This window comes from Alexandromys fortis, unplaced genomic scaffold, assembly GCF_014885135.2.
Source record: "Alexandromys fortis isolate MF-2015 unplaced genomic scaffold, M_Fortis_MF-2015_v1.1 scaffold_120, whole genome shotgun sequence".
Lineage (NCBI taxonomy): Eukaryota > Metazoa > Chordata > Mammalia > Rodentia > Cricetidae > Alexandromys > Alexandromys fortis.
In genome coordinates, this window is record NW_026067999.1 from 1,812,072 (window position 1) to 1,832,669 (window position 20,598).

The 20,598-nt window shown below is 41.8% G+C and overlaps 2 protein-coding genes across 4 annotated transcripts in view; one reads left to right on the plus strand and one right to left on the minus strand.

Moving 5' to 3' along the window:
• Nucleotides 1-20,598, plus strand: part of Ctps2 (CTP synthase 2) — a 116,178-nt gene that overhangs the window by 47,844 nt on the left and 47,736 nt on the right. The gene's annotated exons all lie outside the window — the stretch shown is intronic.
• On the minus strand, nt 9,836-11,744 carry S100g (S100 calcium binding protein G). 2 transcript variants are annotated; one of them, XM_050160608.1, is made up of 3 exons: nt 11,636-11,744; nt 11,182-11,325; nt 9,836-10,050 (listed from the first exon to the last, which is right to left on the minus strand). In XM_050160608.1, exons 2-3 carry the CDS (start codon nt 11,314-11,316, stop codon nt 9,946-9,948), a joined length of 240 nt encoding a protein of 79 aa, XP_050016565.1. In that variant the 5' UTR covers nt 11,317-11,325; nt 11,636-11,744; the 3' UTR covers nt 9,836-9,945. The 2 variants fall into 2 exon arrangements, with proteins under 2 accessions (XP_050016565.1, XP_050016564.1); XM_050160607.1 differs by having other exon boundaries at nt 11,624-11,721.

The following is a 20,598-nucleotide window of genomic DNA, read 5'->3' on the forward strand; positions in this document are numbered from 1 at the left end:
ACCCATGTCTCCAATCCCTAAGTAGCCTGCAAGTGGAGTTGTGTTGGTAGTTCATTTGTAATGTTGTATTTAGGACTCTAAAGTGGACAGCTCCAAACAGTTTCCCCCCAAAATATCTCCTCCCACAAACATTCAGTTATTTCTATTAAAAAAAAAAACAAGTGGTTGAAATACCTATTTCTAAGGCACTTCCCATTGAGCTCAAGGTTTAAAAGGCTGACAAATACATTAGCTTTAAAGCCTCCACGGAGTCAGTCATTTATTGTTAACATTATGGATTACCCTTAAAGCTTACTAATGGGCACTCACTCCAAATGGTACTGGTTCCTTTCAAATAGCAGACTCTGTAAAGGGGTGCAGGTAGGACACAGGAAAGAAAGGTAGGGGCCATCTTGACTGGAAGAAAAATGGTCCTTTTAAAAAAAGAACATATAAAATTGTACGTATTCAAGAAGTACAAAGTAAGTTTTGCTGTATATATACATTATGAGATAATTACTAAAATCATGCTACCTTCTACTAGCCACAAAGTTTGGAGAATGTGGTAAAAACCTTTGAGACCCACTCTCTAACAAGTTTCAATTATTCAGTAGTTTGTTTTTTGAGATGGGGATCCCCTATATTTTAGGCTGGCCTTGAATTCACTATTCAGCCAAGGAGGAGCCTGAACTCCTGATCCTCCTGCTGCCATCTCTCAAGTGCTGAGAATGTAGGTGAGTGTGGCTGTACGTGTATCCAGTTACATGGGGGTATGTGTGGCAGAGATAGGAGTTTACTTGTGGGCTTGCTGGCTTCCAGTCTAGCTCCAAATTCCGTGACAGATCCTGTCTCAAAGGGATAAAGTGAATGATAGAACACGGTGCCTGATGTCCTCTTCTAGTGTCTGCATGTTCATGAATGCACACACACACACACACACACACACACACACACACACACACACCACCCTTGCCCTGGTAGAGCCTAGAGCAATGGAATTTTGTGGCTGACAGAGTCCTAACAGTGTTGATCAGAGGGGGAATGTAGATGAACTTTGGTGATGTGAGGATCAGAATAGGAAGAGAGGTCAAAAAGGGTTTTCACCCCACTTCCCATTTTTTGAGACGAGGTTACTATGTGCTGGTTGCGATTCTGGAACAACCCTTTTGCTTCCACCTCTTGAATGCTGGGATTACAGGTATGAGTCACCATGTCCTACTTCATTTTTTTCCCCATTTTGAAGATTAAACTTGAAACAGTTTTCTCATCTATAACAGTAATAGAGCATATCTGTTCTATGTGTGGCCCCGCTCTTACCTTGTTTGCTGTGCAAGCCTCTACTTTGTGTCTGCCACTTCCTTGTAGAGGGTGCCTACCTCATGTTAGAGCAGGCTTATGTTACTTTATGATTTTCTGGGGGAAGAGTACTGGGCATGGAACCTAGATCACCATGCTTGTGAAGCAAGTGTTCTTCCACTGAGTTCATAGCTCTAGTTAAGTCTGTGACTCTTGATACCTTTCCTCTTCCTTTCTGATCTTGGATTGGCTGCTTAGCATGGTACCCAAGGACTTCCATGATCTGAAGCCAAGGTGCCCTCTTTATTCCAAATACCTGACTTTTCCCGAAGGACAAGCCACGTGTGTTACTGGAACAGCCTTTTAAATTGGTTGTGAAGCGTTTGCCGGGGGATTCGTTCTTTTCTCTCTCTCCTTGTATTATTTGTGCATGTGCCACTGTTTGCATATAGAGGCCAGAAGACAACTTCATGGAGTTGATTCTCGGCTTTATCTTGGCATGGGTTTTGGGGATTGAATCCAAGTTGTTAGGTTTGTGCAGCAAGTACCTTTGCCCACTGAACCATCTCACTGGTTTTCCTGGTTTAAATGCTCACTGCTACCTGTATACTCTTCTCAAGGCATCAGGGCACTAGGTACAAAACCCCAAACCAGTGGAAATGCTGCTTTTCCTGTTCATCCTTTCCTTGATTATCACATACTTAGGACCTCAGGGCTCTGGAAGTTAGTATCTTTCATAGTTGTTTGCCCATAATAGATGTTTTGTACATTTAGATGAACAAATTCTTATTTTTGGTGATGCTGGGGATTGAACCCATAATTTTGGTCCTGACAGGCAAGCACTATACGGTGAACCATGCTCCATCCCCCCTTCCCTTCTTTCAAACAGGGTTCCATGAATACCACCACCAGGTTGGTGTCAAACTTGCTACATATCTGAGAACGATGAACTCCTGGTCCTCCTTTCCCTACTTCCCAAATGCTAAGATTACAGGCACGAGTCACTGTGTCTGTTTTCTGCTTTGTATATTTGAAGTTGAAAAAACATGTTCGCTCTTTGAGGGGCTAATTGACACCTAGAACATAGGCTAAAGTAGGAGCTATATTGGCCTAGAAAATAAAAAAAATGACACGACAAGTAAACTTCACACTGTAGACTACTGATGGCTGGCAATTGTGATGGTGTGTGTTAATTTTCAGCTTGGCAAGATCTGGAATCAGGTAGAAGACAATTACCCCAGGCACACCTGCAAGGGATTATTTAGCTGCTGGGTACGTCTGTGAAGGATTATTTAGACTAGGTTAATTGAAGAAGGAAGAACCACTATAAATATGGGTGGTACCTACAGTTCTGCAGGCTGTGGTCCCAGACTGAATAAAAAGGAGAAGGCAAGCTGAGCACTGGTGTTCATTGCTGTCTGCTTCTTGACTGTGGATGAAATGGGAACTGCTGCCCCAAACTCTAGTTTCTAGGATTTCCTTGCAATGATGGACCATACCCTTGAAATGTGACCCTTTCTTAGGTTGATTTGTCGGGGGATTTTTGTCACAGCGTGAGGAAAAGTAACTAAGACAGAAATGAAGCTATTAAAATCTTAAATACTAGAAGTTCTAGTTCAACAGCATTAAAGCCTAGTCCAGCTGGGTGTTGTGGCACATGCCTGTAATCCTAGCACTGGGAAGGCAAAGGTGGGGGGTTTATGCCAAGTTTGAGAGTAGCTGATCTACATAACGAGTTTCGGTACTAAGACTACGTCAGAATCATGGCTGATCTACTTATCCCAGGAACGAAATCTGGTTGAACAAACTAGAGAAAGCTCATCTCACCCTAGAGGCTTGGTAGACTGTCCACAGTGTCCACACCTGGTGCTCACAGTCTCAGAAACAAACCAGAAAGAGCCGGTACTAACGAAGAAAGGAAAGAATAGCTTTTGCAAACCAGTAGTCAGTAATAAACCTGATGGTAAAATCATTCAGAGTTCCACTAAAGCCAGCATCAGGCCTGTGGGTGCGGCTTAGTGGTACAACATGCTTTCCTAGTATGTGAAATGCTCAGAGTTTAGCCCGAGCTTCTGTGCTGCTACAAAATCCTCTGCCATTGCTGTGATTAAACGCTGCGACCAAAGCCAACCGGGGGTTGGGTTGAGGCTTATTTTACCTCGTCTATCATCCAGGAACATTAGGTCAGGAACTCAAGGTAGGAACCCTGAGGAAGAAACTGAGGCCGAGGCAGCAGAAGAGAAACGTTGCTTACTGGCTTGCTTCCCAAGGCTGGCTCAGCGTACTTTCTTATACAATCCAGAACCACCTGCCCAGGCATAGCAACACTCACAATGGTTTGGGCCCGCCCACAACAGTCACTAATTAAGAAAATGCCCCACAGCCTTGCTTACAGGCTAATCTGGTGGGGGCATTTTTTCAATTGGATTCTTCTTTCCTAAATGACTCTAGCTGTGTCAAGTTGACATAGAACTAGCCTAAATGACTCTAGCTGTGTCAAGTTGACATAGAACTAGCCAGTACAGCTACATACCCAGATGTGCTGCTCTATTTCTTGGTGGAAGGATTAGAAATTACATTTTTAGAATTTTATTGTTATTATTACTCTTTTTTGATTTTTAAAATGCATACTTTATTTTTAAAAATGTTTATAGTATCTTTTCTTTTTCTATTTATTTATTTATTTATTTATTTGTTTGTTTATTTATTTATTTATTTATTAAAGATTTCTGTCTCTTCCCCGCCAACGCCTCCCATTTTCCTCCCCCTCCCCCAGTCAAGTCCCCCTCCCTCGTCAGCCCAAAGAGCAATCAGGGTTCCCTGCCCTGTGGGAAGTCCAAGGACCACCCACCTCCATCCGTTACTCTTATTGTTTTTTTTTTTTTTTAACTTTTTTTTGTTTGTTTTTTTGAAACAGGGTTTCTCTGTAGCTTTGGAGCCTGTCCTGGAACTAGCTCTGTAGACCAGGCTGGCCTCAAACTCGCAGAGATCCACCTGCCTCTGCCTCCCGAGTGCTAGGATTAAAGTCCTGTGCCACCACTGCCCGGCTTGCTTTGTAACTTTGACTGTCCGTCCTGAAACTTGCTGTGTAGTTCAAGTTGTCCTTGAACTCACAGAGGTCCACTTACTTCTGCTTCCTGAGTGCTTGTGTGTACACTACCACCTCTGGGCTCCTAATCACAGTTTTTTACCGCCTACCCCTAATCACAATTTTCAAGACTTTTCTTCAATGACTTTTTGTCTAGGCTATTTTTTTTAAACTGTTGCTTTTTTTTTTTTATCAGTAGTCAGTTCCCTCACTCTACCATATGGATTCTTGGGATTGAACCCAGGTCATCAGGCTTGGCTGCAAGTGTTTCCACTAGTTGCTTAAGTTTTTGAATACACAGTACAGGTTTCAGTGATCCGACTATTGGAGAAACTTCCATAATCATAAAAATGACAAGTATACTCTGTTCTCTGATTGTTGGAAGGATGGAGGGCAGAGAGGCTTATCGTGAAAATCAATAACTCAGCAATTAAAAATTATTCTCTTTTAATTGAAGGGTATTGTTTTTAAACATTTACTTATTTTGTGTGTGTGCTCGCAGGCGTATCCCATGACATAGGTGAAGGTCAGAGGACAACTTGCAGAAGTTAGTTTCCTTTCTACCATGTGGGTCCTGGGTGGTCAGACTTGGAGCATCAGGCTTAACAGCCTTGATCTGCTGAGCAATCTCATCAGCTCCCTCATTTTTCTTTTTTATAGTTCAAAAGTCCAAACAAAAGAAGGTAGCAAGTGAGAAGTGGACTTTTCATCCCTGCCCCCATCTTCCCAGTCCCTCCTAATGTGTAATGCCTTGGTTACTTTTTTTTCTCTGTGTTGAGACTAGTACATGACAAGAAGCAACATTAAGGGAAGAAGGGTATATATTGCTTTACAGTTTGAGCGGGGTGCATTCCATCATGTCAGGAAGGCATGAATGTGCGAGCAGAAGGTGTGGAAATATGAGTAGAAGACATCTAGTCATTGCTTTCTCAGGAAGCACGGAGTGTAAATTTCTAGTGTGTACGTCAGGTTTCTTTTGTTTGTTTTGCTTGAGTCAAGGTTTTGCTGTTGCTAGTTGACCTCACCTCTAGAGCCTTCTAACTGCTGGGATTAAAGGTATGTACCACCAGCTGAGATCCTATATTTTAGCACATATCCAAGCAGAGTTGAATCTATTTCCCCCCTCTTCCACCAAGTCATAAAGCTCTACTCATTTTGTCCCTGGTGCCATGTGGCCACCCATGCTGTATGTTGTTAACAGATCTTTATACAAACTTGGGCTTCCAGGGTAAAGACGTTTGCCACTAAACTCCAGAGATGAGCTTGACCCTGTCTAGCCTGTGTCCTCCTACCCTTTCTCTAGAGGCACAGACTAGGTAGGTGTGGGGTCCACTGGTCACCTCAGGGCTACTAGGGATATGACTGCAGCTAACTTGATGAACATACCCAGTTTACACTTGTATGTGTACACGCACGTGTATTGACAGACGCTACTTTGGAGGTCAGAAGACAACCTTGAGTGTTCCTCAGGTTTGTCCACTTATTTTTTGGTGACACAGGGTCTCTCATTAGTCTTTCATTAACTCACCAAGTAGGCTGGTCTGGCTGGCTAGTGAGTCCCAGTAATCTACTCCTCTGCCTCCCCAGCAGAAGTGTTGGAGGAGGGAGCTACTTGGTCCTGTCCGCCCGGCTGGCGTAGATCTGAAATAATCACACAGAAACCGTATTATTTAAAACACTGCTTGGCTTCTTATTGGCTAACTCTTACATATTAATTTAACCCATTTCTATTAATCTTTATATTACCACGAGGTTGTGGCCTACTAGCAAAGTTTCAGCACGTATATCTCTGGAGATGGCTCCATGGCATTTCTCTGACTCTGCCTTTCTTTCTCCCAGCATTCAGCCTAACTTTCGCTTCCTACCTAAGTTCTGTCTTGTTATATGTCCAAAGCAGTTTCTTTATTCATTAATGGTAATCACAGCACACAGAGGGGATTCCCACATTTTTATTCTGTTTAAATAAAAAGGAAAATTTTAACTTTAACATAGTAAAATTACATATAACAAAACAGGTATCAAATAAGAATTACAGTTACAATATTTATATCTACTTTATCCTTTATCATAACTAAGGAACACTATGACTATAACTATAAATTCTTCAACTCCATCAAAGACTCCAGAAGGATATAAGATTACCTAAGTAAACAGGAAGTGCATTGTAAGCAATTTCCAAAATTCTAGAATTGACAGAGACATCTCGCTGCCCAGACAGTCACCCAAAGTTCTTCTATACCATTGGGGCACCCATCTTCAGCCTACCGGCCCACAGTATCTAGCAGACTTTTCCATGAAGCAGAAAATTTCAAAGACAGTTCTGTGTATATTGGCAGTTTGTCAATCACTTTCTTTTATGTCTAGCAGAATGTCTGGCAGACTCTTTCATGAAGCAGGAACCCCGAAGGACCATCTCACCTTTAGACAAGTTCAGCAGTCATTTCTTTGTGGGTCCTGCATGTCCATAAGCAGTCCAGGCAAAAGCAGTTTCTTGCCCACATGTCTAGCAAACTCTATAAGGAGCCTCTTCAATGCCCATATTGCTCTCAAAATAATTGGTGTTGCCAGGAGCAAATGTGTCTCATTGTCATGAAAAGTCCTAAGTTACTAAAACATTTTAAATGCCATATTCTGAAGGTCTCTGAAATATTTGAAGAATACATAACTAACTGAAATATATCTCTAAACATCTAGAAAATCTACCATGACTACAAGGTTGACTATTATAGATGAGTATCTATTAACTTATATTTCTTAATTATATATTACATTTTAAAATGAGCTACATAAACATCATACCTTAATGAAGATCAGAAATACATATACATATGGCAAAATTGACCTTAAATTTGTATCAATAAACCAAGATCCATACAAATGCAAATCTCTACAGCATATCTATATCATAACCCCCTTTAAATATAAACAAAGATTTATAGACAATATTTGGGAATATGTCTGTAGTTTTGTCCAAACTTCTTCCTGCTGATTGGGGGCTCTGGTAATCAGGTCTTTTATGGTGTATCCTGTGTGCTAGGTTCATCTCAGTCAGCAGTTGGGCGAAGTAATTTTTTTGAGGGGTGTTCAAGGTGACCTTTGATGGGGTCTTATTCCATCAAACCATACCAGTCTGGAAGCAATCCACAGGTTCTCATCCTCTGTGGAAACAAGAGAAGAAACTCTTCCAAAACAACATATCCTTACACTCAAATTTTGTTTGAGTTAAACCTTTATATTGGTTTAACTTAGCAGTCCATATAATGAAATGTCTCTCTGTACTTAGCTCCTCCACAGTCAAAAAATTAAAAGACAACACAATAATATAGATAATCCAGACTTTGTAAATTTTCCATTTTTACATGGCTTATTTTTCTTTACTCCTTTAAAACTATGAGTATCTTTACTCTGTCTCTTTAAAGATTTTACCCATTTTAAAAGCATTAACTTTATTTTATGATTCTATAGTCTTTTTCTTTTCTCTTTAAAGCCTACATATATTTCTGTTTTTGAAACAGGGTTTCTCTTTGTAAATCTCACTGTCCGGGAACTCACTCTGTGAAACAGGCTGTTCATGAACTCACAAAGATCCACCTGCCTCTGGGATTAAGGGTATGTGCCACCACCACCCAGCAGTAATATATACTCTTAACCACTGACCCATCTCTTTAGGCTCTCTGATATTTTTACCTTGTAGTTCTAGATGGCCCAGTTCTTGCTGTGTAGACAAGGCTGATCTCAGACCCACAGAGAGATCCACCTACCTGTGCATCCAGTGCTGGGACTAAAGGCATGTGCTATCACATTTGTCATTTACCCTGCTTTTTACCTTTGGTGGTGCTACAGATAGAACCTAGGGTCTTATACATGGTAGGCTAACAGTCTCTAATAGTCTGTATTCATTCATATCCCCACTTTCCCCATATTTATGTGTAGAAGAAAGTTTCTTTATCTTTTAATATGTGTGAGGTTTTTGCCTACATGTATATATGCGAACTACCATGTTTGCCCGGTACTCACAGGCACCAGAGAGGGTGTTGGATACCCTGCAACTGGAGTTACAGATTGTTGTGAGCCACCATGTGGATGCTGGAAACCAATCCTGGTCCTCTGCAAGAGCAGCAAGTACTCCTTACCCCTAAATTATCTCCAGCCCATGTTTACTTTTTAGAAAAAGTAAAAATCTATTGACTATTTATATACATTTTATGTATGTATATGACATTGTGTCTTGTTCATACCAACCCTCCAACTCTCCTCAGAACCTCTCCCCATCCCAACATGTTTCCTTCCCACCATGTCAATACACACACACACACATATATATATACATATATATATATATATATACATATATTCATCAAATCTAATTTGAGCCACCCACATGTGCCCAGCCTCATTTTAAAGTCTTTTTGTAAGGGGCTATGGAGATGGCTCAGAGGTTAAAAGTACTTGCTGCTCTTGGAGGAGCCAGGTCCAGTTCTGCCTACCTTCATAGCAGTTCATTTCTGTCTATAGCTCCAGTTTCAGGGGATCTGAAACTCTCTTCTGTCCTCCACAGGCATGGTATGAAGGTGGTGCATATATATACGTGCAGGCAAATACACAAAATAAAATTTAAAAATCTTAAAAAAGTCCATAACAAAACTTTTTGTGAGACAGGATGTCACGTAGCCCAGGCTAGCCTTAAGTTCTATGTAACTGGGTATGACCTTGAACTCAATCCTTTTGCCTCTACCTCCCAAATGCTAATATATAAGCATGAGCCACCATACTTGGCAATATATATTTAAAATTTCTTACTTTTAAAAGTTAAAAAAATGCTGAGTGTGATGTTTCACGCCTTTAATCCCAGGCAGAGGCAGGCCGATCTCTGTGAGTTCAAGGCCAGTCTGGTCTACAAAGTGAGTTCCAGGACAGGCTCCCAAGCTACAGAGAAACCCTGTCTCAAAAAACCAAAACCAAAAAAAAAAAAAAATTCCTTGATGGTTCCATACATGTATATGGTGATTTCTAGCCTGTTCACCCCCATTATTCTGTATCTCCTATGTCCTTCTCCCACAGAAAATCATCTTTCCAGTGTCCCCTTCTAATTTCAAGTCTTATTTTGGTGTGTATGATCTACCATGTTTAAATAGGGTCTGATGACTTTTCTTTTTAATCTCAAAGGTAGGTGAGTCAGGCAACAAGATGGCTCAGGAAGGAAAAGGCACTTAGCACCCAGTCTGACAACCAGAGTTTGGTGCCCCAGTCGCACATGGTAGGAGAGAGCCTTCTCTCCATGTTATCTTCTGACCTCCACCCATGTACTGTGACCTGCTGGTGCAGGAACTTGCTCATACGTACATGTGAGCAATAAACATACACTAAATAAATAAATGTAAAACAAATAAAAAATTCCGAAAAATAAAGTAGGTGCATCAGGCTAAGGTTACTCTAAAATCTGAGTAATGCAGAGTCATACTCGACAAGAGAGACATGTCTCAGAAATTGCTTTATTCACAGTATATTGGTCTCACAGCTAGATCTTTATGACTGTGAAGGATTCCATCACTAGGTGGTGATGGTGCTCCTTAATGGCGTCTTCATGCTGATATCTTTTGGATCAGTGCTTGAAATTCTTCGAAACTGACTTCTCCGTCTCCATTCTTATCCAGCTCTTTAAACAGATTGTCTAGAGTACTCGCACCCTGGTATGAGATAAAAAGAATGGGACAGGGGAAGGAAGACAATTTAGATAGGATACTGAAACACATCTCTAAAATTAGGAGGAACTGTATTTTCCTTCCAAGAAGGCAGCCTCGGTTTCAGTCACATGCCACTGGTAATGTGATAATAGGTGTGGGGAAGCCTGCTTCAGCTGGAATGGTGGTTTTATGGCACATAACTGGGTTCTATCTTTCCTTTTTATTTTATTTATCTATACAGGGTCTCATTATGACCTGAAACCCACTATGCAGATAAGACTAGCCTCGAACTCAACAGAGATCCACCTGCCTCTGCCTCCAGAGTTCTGAGATTAAATGAGTGAGCGTACCATAATGCTTGTCCCTCCCCCATTTAAAAAATACTGTGTGTGTGTGTGTGTGTGTGTGTGTGTGTGTGTATGCATGCGTGCATCTGTCTGTGGGCATGTACATGTAAGTGCAGCTGCCCTTAGAGGCCATTAAATGGCATCAGATCCTTTGAAGCTACAGGTGGTTGTGAGTTACTGGTGGACATGAGTGCTGGGATTTGAAGCTAGATCTTTTGAAAAGAGCATCATGTGTTCTTAGCCACTGAGCAATCTCTCCAGCCCCCTGGCTCCAGCCCCCTGGCTCAAGCCTGTAATCCCGAACCTGGGTTCTCTGCAGCAATAGTAAATGCTCCAAACTGCTGAACCATCTTTCTAGTCCCTCATCTAGCTATTTTTATGTGAACAGTTCAGTAGTGTTAAGTATATATTCTTTACTATGCAACAAATCTCCACATGCATGTCTGAGGTCTTGGGTTCAAGTCCCAGCAACACATACACAAAGTTATTGTGAACTATAAGAAAATTAGGAAACACCAGATTATAATGTTAGTTTTTTTTTCAGCTTTGTGTGTGTGTGTGTGTGTGTGTGTGTGTATTCTAAAAACAAAAATCATGTGGATTTGGGCTGTAGCTCTGTGACAGAGCACCTGTTTAGTCTTTGCTAGGCCCTGGGTTGTTTGTGGCAATATCCCCACAGGGCTGTGGGCAGTATTTCTGAGGCAGCCCTCAGCCCTAGGCTCTCAGCTGTGTGTGCTCTCCCACCCCCAGAGGCAGCGGCCTCTGGCCGCTCAGGTTATGCACTCACCTTCAGGAGAGTGGGGAATTCGGACTGAATCAGTAGCTTCAGCTCCTCCTTTGATAGCTGGTTTGGGTCGCCTTCTTTGGCTGCATATTTTTCAAAAATGCTCTTCATTTCTTCGGGAGACTTCTTGGCACTCATTCTGCTGTCCTGTAAATTGGGAAGAAAGTAGATTTACCAAAATGCTAAAGTGTAGCTTTCATGCCAAGTGCTGCCAACAGGTTTTTACTCCCCTCCCTCTTTATTGGGAAAGACAGGGGAGAAAAGGGAAAAGGGAGAGAGAAGAGACGTAGTTGAGAACAACATTATTGGCTCCTAAAGTATTTTAAAAATAATCAAGTTAGGAGCTAGGGAACATAGCTGTTAGCAGAGTGCTTGCTTAGGCTGCTGGAAGCCCTGGGTTCTATCCCTAGCAGTGCAAAAGCCAGTGGGCATGTTAAGAACTCACCAAGCTGCTTACCAGTCAGAGCAGGCACTGGAAGAGTCGAAGAGCAGCAGGCGATAAGCTGATGAAGTGTCGAGGAGGAGCGCCTTTATATAGTCTTTACAGACACATCACCTGATTGTGAAATTCCCCTTTGTTTACTATTTAAGGGTAATGATTAATGGGTTCTGAAACCAAGCGTAAGACTCACAATTAAGGGCAAGCTCCAGTAAAGAGCTGCTACTTCAACAGTTGCTTAATGGGTCAGAGTCCTAAGAGTAAAACCTGGATTTTCTTTTCCTTAGAATACTTTTCCCCCCAATATAGGATTTTGATCTTGCTCACAGCTCACATTTCTGAAAGCAATGGCATTGCAGATTTAGGCTTGAGAAAATTTTTCTTCCCATGTAGAAAAAAAATTCTGTCACAGAGGGACAGTATTACACGGCATTTAAAAATACTGAATTGGGCCAGGCAGTGGTGGCCCCTGCCTTTAATCCCAGCACCCAGGAGGCAGAAGCAGGTGGATCTCTGTGAGTTTGAAGTCATCCTGGTCTACAGAGTGAGTTCCAGGACAGCCAGGGCTACATAGAAAAAACCCTATCTCAAATCCCACCTTCTAAAAAGGGAAGGTAGATCAAAATTTCTGATTTTATTTTGCAAAGCAATATTTTTGAGTAACTTGGCATTTTCTTTCTTTTTGACTATTGTTCCTATCCGTGCTTTTAAAAATTTCTGTATACTTACATTCCTCCTTCTCTCCCTCCCTCTTCCTCCCTTCCTCCCTTCTTTACTCTCCCTCCCTCACTTCTGGCTACCCTGGAGTTTGCTTTACAGATCAAGCGAGCCTTGAACTTATAGAGATCTGCCTCCTGGCTCCTGCCTCCCATGTTGGAATTAACAGTGTATGCCACTATGCCTGGAGATATTTCTCCTGTTTGTAACAAAATATATTTTGCCAAATCATTCTAAAACTTATGAAAACACTCAGCTCACACTTAAACAATTGGAACTAGTTCAGAAGTTTTGGAATAGCCAGATATTTGAAATTAGAGACGAAATTGATTTTTTTTTTCTGGAAAGAGGCCCATAAAATAACTAGAACATTTCTTGGGGACATTACTCTAATGCTGATTATAAGTCACAGGTAGGGGGTTTTGAGATTGATTTCAAAAGCCCTTCAACAGCTTTGAAGCACTTGGACATTTAAAAATTTCCCTGACCTGCAGTATAGCACCTACAATTTGATGTTTGAAGTACTGGACTGTACTTTGCTCAGATGTTTTTCACCTCGAAAACTCTAGGACCTTATTTACATTGGAGAACAAATGTGAGATGCTATGATGTTGCTTACACAATTCTGGTCATTCCTGAGCACTTAGCATCCTATAGGTTTTGGGTGTTGTATTGCAGTTTATATGACTCCAGTACAGACTTGTGTATTAACCCACTTATTGGAGTTACTGGCATTGTAGGTTAGTCTGTCAGTAGGTAGGCAGGTAGGTCTGCCTGTCTACTGTGTGTATATATGTATATATATATGTATGTATATGTGTGTGTGTGTACATATGTATGCATGTGTATAGTTGTATAGGGTGTCAGGTGCTCTATCAGTCTTCTGCCTTATTCCCTTGAGATAGGGTCTGTCATGGAACCTGAGCTAGGTTGGTAGTCAACAAGGCCAGTGAACCCCTTCTCTGCTCCCCACCCCCATAGTGCTGGCGTTACAGGCACACACACAGCCAGCCCTGACCTATTCCATGGGTGGTGGGATCCCTATTCAGAGCCTCATGCTTATGCACAGGTGCTCTTAGGCACTGAGCTGTGTCTCCAAATCCTTATTTATTTGCTTATTTTTGGAGCCAGGGTCTCTCTCGAGGCCCAGTCTGACCAAGGATAACCTTGAACTCCTGATCCTTCTGCCTCTATCCCAGCAGTGCTAGGATTGTAGGGGTAGGCTACCATGTCCAGCTGGCATTGTTTTTACTTGATGATTATACACAATAGTATTCTGATTTTGGCAATGTTTTTTTCAAAGGTTTTAGAAAAATTTCCAGTGTTTTTGTTTGCTTGTTTTACGTGTAAGTTCTAGTCTACTGGGAGGAAGTGAGCTTTTGTGACTCATCATAGTAAGAACGACAGTTTTTCCTCCAATATCGTTTGTTGTTGTTGCTGTTGGTTTTGAGATGGGATCTTTTTATTTATCCCAGCTCACAATGTAGTCCAGGCTATCCTTGAACTTCTTCCTGGTCCTTCTATCTCAGTCCTCCTGACTGATTGCCCCACTCCAACATCTTTAAGGGTTTTTATTTCATTTTGTTTTACATCTAAAGCAAAGTGGCAAGAATAATACAGAACTCTACCCTTTGATTAGACTCTACCTGTAAACATTTCCACATGTGCTTTTTTACTACACTTGATCTTAGCCAAAAGGCCGAGAAGCGATTCACATGTGCTTTTTCTGGCCAATAGTTTCCTCATCATCAATTCTCTGAGGATAAGTTGTGGAATCTCACTGGTTTCTTAAGGACAAGAACTTTTTTCTGTAGAGCCTCAGTGGTGTTATCACAGCATATTTCAATCTCAATTGTTTTCTCAAATGATCATTTTGAAGCTAAAAGTGATGGGACTTGGTGTGATATTTCTTGTGCCTATATTGAAAAAACTGATTTTAATCACTACATATAATCTAAATATCAGTAGATTATATGACAGACGTTTTATATAGCATACTTACTTCATATCATATGGGATATATGATTTGTAAAAGTATAACAAATACATAATGCACAAAATCCATGTCTAGTTTATGTGGTGCGGGGATGGAACCCATGGCTTCATGCATGCCGAGCAAGCACTCTACCAACTAAGCTACATACCCAGCCCAAAGGACTTTTCTTCTTTAGGCAGTCTATGCTCTTGATTTTGAGCAGAATAACACGGTCACAGAAGCTGCAGGCACTCAGAGTCTTCTTGAGGGGGTAAAAAAATTCTGTCCAAAGATCAAGCAATTGAACAGAGAGGTGCTACTTAACCTTTGCCTCTCCGTTTTTCCATTACCAACCTTGTACCTGTCATTCTTTCCATTTCTCTCATTTCTAAGCACACTCTTGAACACACCCTGCATTTATGGCATGTTTCCACACGTTGTTAGTTAATGTTTCATGAGACTATTGGTGGATTTTGTGTTTCTAACTTCTGGGCTACCAGTGTACTAAGATAAAAATAAAAAGAAGACAAGAGAGATATCACTAGATGATATGAGCATGCAAAAGTATGAGGAGAAGCGCAAAGTATTTTTCACGTTCTGTTAGCATTTGCTATTTGCTATAAGCCTGAGTTCTGACAGGCAGCATTAGGTCACTTTAAGCAGAGATTTTCCCTTGAAATGAGATGTGTAACCTAAATGACTTTTGGCCTATATGGTGCACACCTATAATCCTAGCACTTGGGAGGTGGAGGAAGGAGAATCAGAAGTTTAAGGTCCTCCTCTGCTGTTCATAATTATGCCCATCTTCAACATGACTCATAAAAAATCCAAGTCAGAGTAAGTCTTAAAAAAGAGAGAACCCCCCAAACCTTGGGACTGTTGGAGAGGAACAAACTGGGGAGTCTTTTTTTTTAATTATGAAAGTTGGGCCTTTACCTTAGGCTTGTTTTTAGCTAGCCCTTATGATTTAAGTTAACCCATATTTTTCTTTTTTTATTGCTTTATAAATAATACCATTGAAAATTTCCACTTCCTTCCCTCCTCCCATTTCCCTCCTGCTGCCCCACTATCCCTCCCCCTCCAGTCCTAAGAGAGGGCAGGGTACCCTGCCCTGTGGGAAGTCCAAAGCCCTCCCCCCTCCATCCAGGCTTAGGAAGGGATGCATCCAATTAGAATAGGATCCCCAAAAGCCAGTACATGTAGTAGAGACAAATCCCAGTGCCATTATCATTGGCTTCTCAGTCGGCCTCCATTGTCAGCCACATTCAGAGGGTCCAGTTTGATTCCATGCTTGTTCAGTCCCAGTCCAGCTGGATTTGGTGAGCTCCCATTAGAACAGGCACACTGTCTCAGTGGGTGAACCAACCCCTTGCGGTCCTGACTTCCTTGGTCATATTCTCCCTCCTTTTGCTCTTCAGCTGGACCTTGGGAGCTCAGTCCAGTGCTCCAATGTGGGTCTCTGTCTCTATCTCCATCTGTCCCCAGACGAAGGTTCTATGGTGATATTCAAGATAGTCATCAGTCTGACTGCAGGGACAAGGCCAGTTCAGGCACCCTCTCTTCCACTGTCCAGGGTCCTAGCTGGGGACATCCCCGTGGACACCTGGGAACCCCTCTAGAGCCAAGCCTCTTGCCAACCCCAAAATGGCTCCCTTAATTAAGATATCTCCTTCCCTGCTCCCATATCCGTCCTTCCTTCATCTCAACCATCCACTCCCCCAAGCTCTCACTGGGGAGTCTTTGTAAAGAGTACTTGAGAAACACACGAGAAAGTTTGGGCAAATCACTAGAAATGGGGCTAGGGATATAGCTCAGTGGTAGGGTTTACCTACTGTGTATGGAGCTTTAGGTTTAATTACTAGTCCTGTCTAAAGAAAAGCAACAGTAGAAAGAAGGGGTGACGATGCCTCAGCAGATAAAGGTGCTTGCTGCTAAGGGGGATGACTTGAGTCCTGTCCCAGCTAGTTACATGGTGGAAGTTGTTCTCTGACCTCCCCACACACTCTGTGGCACACAAGCACCCCCCCCCCCCACACACATAAAAGCACACTATAAAGAAATGTATTTTTTTTAATGAAGTAGAGGGGGAGGAAGAGGGTGGAAAGGGTCTTCTGGGAGTAGGTGCTCCTGTTTTGTCCAAGTGGAATATTCAGACAAGGAACCAATTCCCAGGATGCAGCGAGGGAGGCCCCATCCACACTGCCATTAAGGAATTTCATTGTTGATAAGAGACACAGACTTCCACACACTTGGTTTAAGGTACCCTGGGACACTGAAGAACTTGAACTCATTACACTTTTACCTAGGTTGCAGATTATCTCAGCCAAGGTTAATTAGTGCCATAGTTATCCTGTGCGATGCTTTACATCTCCCAAAGCTTTATAGCTTATTGATTTTTCTTTTCTTTTTTTTTTTGTATGCTGTATGGCTCTGTTCCAAGAAAGGACAGAAGGGTGTGGGGGTCAGATCACAGCCAAGAGTAGGGTCAAAGAAATAGTTTTTCAAAGGAAGAAGCTTTTCCCTTTCAGATGCAAAAACTGTGGTATTTTGGAAATGTTGGGGATAAATATAAAGGCACTTGGGGTTCATTAACCATGTGACATTGATAAAATTAGCACGCTTCAAACCATATTGTTCTCCTCTCCTAGCCTTTTTTGGGTCTTTTTGTTGCCCAATTAGGTTGTATAACCTGAGAGGCCATCACTCGCCACCCCCCATCCCTTATTTTATGCTTTTTGAGACAGGGTCTCATTTAGCTCAGGCAGGTCTTGAAGTTTCTATGTAGCACAGACGTGCCCTGTTTTATGTGGTGCTGGGCCTCAAACACTAATCTCGCCTCGCATGCTAGGCAAATAGTCTACCAACTGATCTACATCTCAGGCCCCCAGTACCATCCATCTTTAGAGTTTGTCATGTTGTCTGAGGACTGAGTCACTGTGTTCTCTATCCAAACATCTCCTTCCTTCCAGTGTGGCTTCTGCATGCTCGCTCCCCACTGATATCATTTTGTGTGTCTCTGGATGAGCCCTTCTGAACCAGGCCCAAAGAGACCTCTCCTGGTCCGTCCCTCTCCGGGGACTCTCTTGCAGCTTCTCATTGTATTTTTCTCTTTTCCTTGCTGCTCTAGGTATCATTCGGACTTGGGATATGTTTCCCTTTCTCGCTCATCTCCAATATCTTTCTTCTCCACTAACTCCTGTGTTAGTTAGCTAGTACATCCTCTTTAGAGTATTTTTACATTTTCATACTTATATACAATACCCCTTGATCATACATATCCAACCCAAATCCTCCTCCTCACCCACTGGACCCTCCCCATACTCCCCCTTCCCATCTTCATGTTCTCTTCTAGCTCGCACATTTTTTAAAATGTGGATTTTTTCCTTTGAAAGCTTTATATAATATTTTTGATTATATTCTTTCCCCTCTACCAGTTCCTTTCAGATTCTCCCTCCCACCCAGATTTATGTTCTCTCGGAAAACAAAGTAAACAAAAAGCATAGACACAACCATGGAGTTTATTTTATGTTGACCAACTACTCCTGAGTATGAGTCCTGCCCTGGAAAATGGTTGATATTATCTGTGTCATTCCATTGAAGAAAATGGATTTTCCTTCTCCCAGTAGCTATCAATTGCAAACAGCTTCTTGGTTAGGATGGGACTTTGTGTCCACTTACCCTTGTCCAGGCTGGGGTTTTATCTGACTTGAATTCGTGCAGGTCTTGTGCATGCTGTCACAGTCGCTGTGAGTTCTTACGTGCATCAGCTCTGTTGCGCCTGGAAAGTGCTGTTTCCTTGGAGTTGTCCACCACCTTTTGGCTCTTACACTCTTTCTGCCTCTTCTTCTCCATAGTTCCTTGAGGGTCGACAGGAGGCGCATGATAAAAGCATCCCATTTGGGCTAAGTGCTGCAACAATGATTCTCAGCCTGTGGGTCATGACCCCTTTCGGTGTCAAACAAGCCTTTCATAGGGATCACCTAAGATCACTGGAAAACACAGATATACATGACAATTCATAACACTAGCAAAACTTACAGTTATGAAATAACAACAAAAATAATTTTATGGTTGGAGAGTTACCACAAATGAGGAACTTTATTAAAGGGTCATACTGTTAGGAAGGTTGAAAGTCACTTTTGCTAAAAAGTCTCTCACTCTCTGCATATTGACAAGCTGTTGGTCTCTGTATTAATTACCGCATACAGAAAGAAACTTCTCGGATGAGGGTTGAATGATGCTCTGATCTATGGGTATAGCAATATTTCATTAGAAGTTGTTTTGTAGCTAGGTGGTGGTGATGCACACATTTAATTCCAGCAGTGGGGAGGCTGAGGCAGACAGATCTCTGTGAGTTCAAGGCCAGCTTGGTCAACAGAGCAAGTTCCAGGACAGCCAGGGCCACACAGAGAAACCCTGTCTTTTTTTTTTTTTTCTTTTTTGAGACAGAGTTTCTCTGTGGTTTTGGAGCCTGTCCTGGAACTAGCTCTTGTAGACCAGGGTGGTCTCAAACTCACAGGGATCCACCTGCCTCTGCCTCCCAAGTGCTGGGATTAAAGGCGTGCGCCACCACCGCCTGGCGAGAAACCCTGTCTCGAAAAACCAAAACTAACTTAATAAATATTTTTAAAAATTTTAAAAAGTTGTTTTGCTACTCTGTTTATTTAGTGGAATTATAGTAGTATGTTTTCCCTCTGGCCTATGACCTATTTCGCCCTAGGTTCTTGACTTCATTAAAAGTGTCAGGTATGGTTTCCATATCATGGAGTAAGCCATAAGTCCAATAAAAAATTATTGGTTACTCTCATAACATTTGTGCCACTATTGCACCAATGGGTATCTCTTGCAGGTAAGTGACACTATTGTAGATCTTCTAGCTAGGACATTTTAAAAATTCATGTGTATGTGCCACAGTGCACCAGTATAGGTCAGAAGACAACTTGTGGGAATGGGTTTTCTCCTTCCACCATGTGAGTTCTGGGAATTGAACTCAGATCCTTAGGCAAAGTATTTTTATTCATTGAGGCTTCTCACCAGCCCCTAATTAGAGGATCACCATGGCTCTTAAGCCTTAGGATTTCTTTATGTGTTATTCCAGGAGAAGGCCATAGTAACTATTTCTGAACATGGCATGGACAGTGTGAACTAGTAGCCTTGTGAGATCTCAGTAATACATTTCATTCTCTGCCTTTAACTTGTTTCATTAAAATTGTACAATGGACAGAGTCAGTTGTTCTAAAAGGTCTGTGATAAAAAGTGAGCAATCTTTAACCCTTTCTTTGCTATCCTCAATTCTACTCCCTCGATCTCAGGTTTCTAAATCATTGCTACCACATTATTCTTTTCAAATTTCCTTGGTGCAGGAGGAATATTTAATACCGTTTCATGACCAGTGCATTTGCTTCCTCTCCATCCCCACCCTTCCTTACACTTCAGTTTGGGAAATGATTTTTGGTGTGGGGGTATTTAGAAATTTCATACCAAATGAGCACAAAGACAGCTTAAAATTTCTCTCTCTCCTCCTCCTCCTCCCTCCCTCCCCTCTCTATCCTTAAACTTTTTTTCCTCTTAAAATATTTTAAAATTTAGAGATAGACTCTCATTTATGTAGGCTTCTTGTTTTTTTAAAATCCTCTTCTTTCCTTCCTCCCTTTCTTTCTTTTCTTTTCTTTTTTTTTTTTTGAGACAGACTCTCTCTTTATAGTCTTGATTGTCCTGGAACTCACTATGTAGATCAGGCTGTGACCAGAATTTAAAGATTTGCCTACCTCTGCCTCCTGAGTACTAGAATTAAAAGTGTGTGCTACCACAGCTGGCTCTTTTTCTTTTTTCTTTTGGTTTTTCAAGACAGGTTTCACTGTCTAGCCTTGACTGTCTTGGAACTTGCTCCATAGACTTTCATAATCAGGTTGGCCTCAAACTCCCAGAGATCTGCCTGCCTCTGCCTCCTGAGTGCTGGGATTAAAGGTGTACATCACTGCCACCCAGCCCCTTTGTCTTTTAAAAAATATTTACTTATTTATATTTTATGTGTATGATTGTTTTGCCTGCTTGTATGCTTGTGCACCACATACATGCCTTTAGAGGACAGAAGAAGGCATCATATCTCCTGGAACTGGAGCCAAGGATGGCTGTGAGCTATCATGTGGGTGCTGGGAACCGAACCCAGATCCTTTGCAAGAGTAACCAACATATGCTCTTTTTTTTTTTTTTTTAAATATTTATTTATTATGTATACAATGTTCTGTCTGTGTGTATGACTGCAGGCCAGAAGAGGGCACCAGACCTC

Excerpts from the sequence above, each read along its gene's own strand:
- S100g (XM_050160608.1), bottom strand. The coding sequence starts at position 11,316 with ATGAGTGCCAAGAAGTCTCCCGAAGAAATGAAGAGCATTTTTGAAAAA. Across the intron at positions 10,051-11,181 it reads AATTCCCCACTCTCCTGAAG|GGTGCGAGTACTCTAGACAA; the intron begins GTGAGTGCATAA and ends ATCTCATACCAG.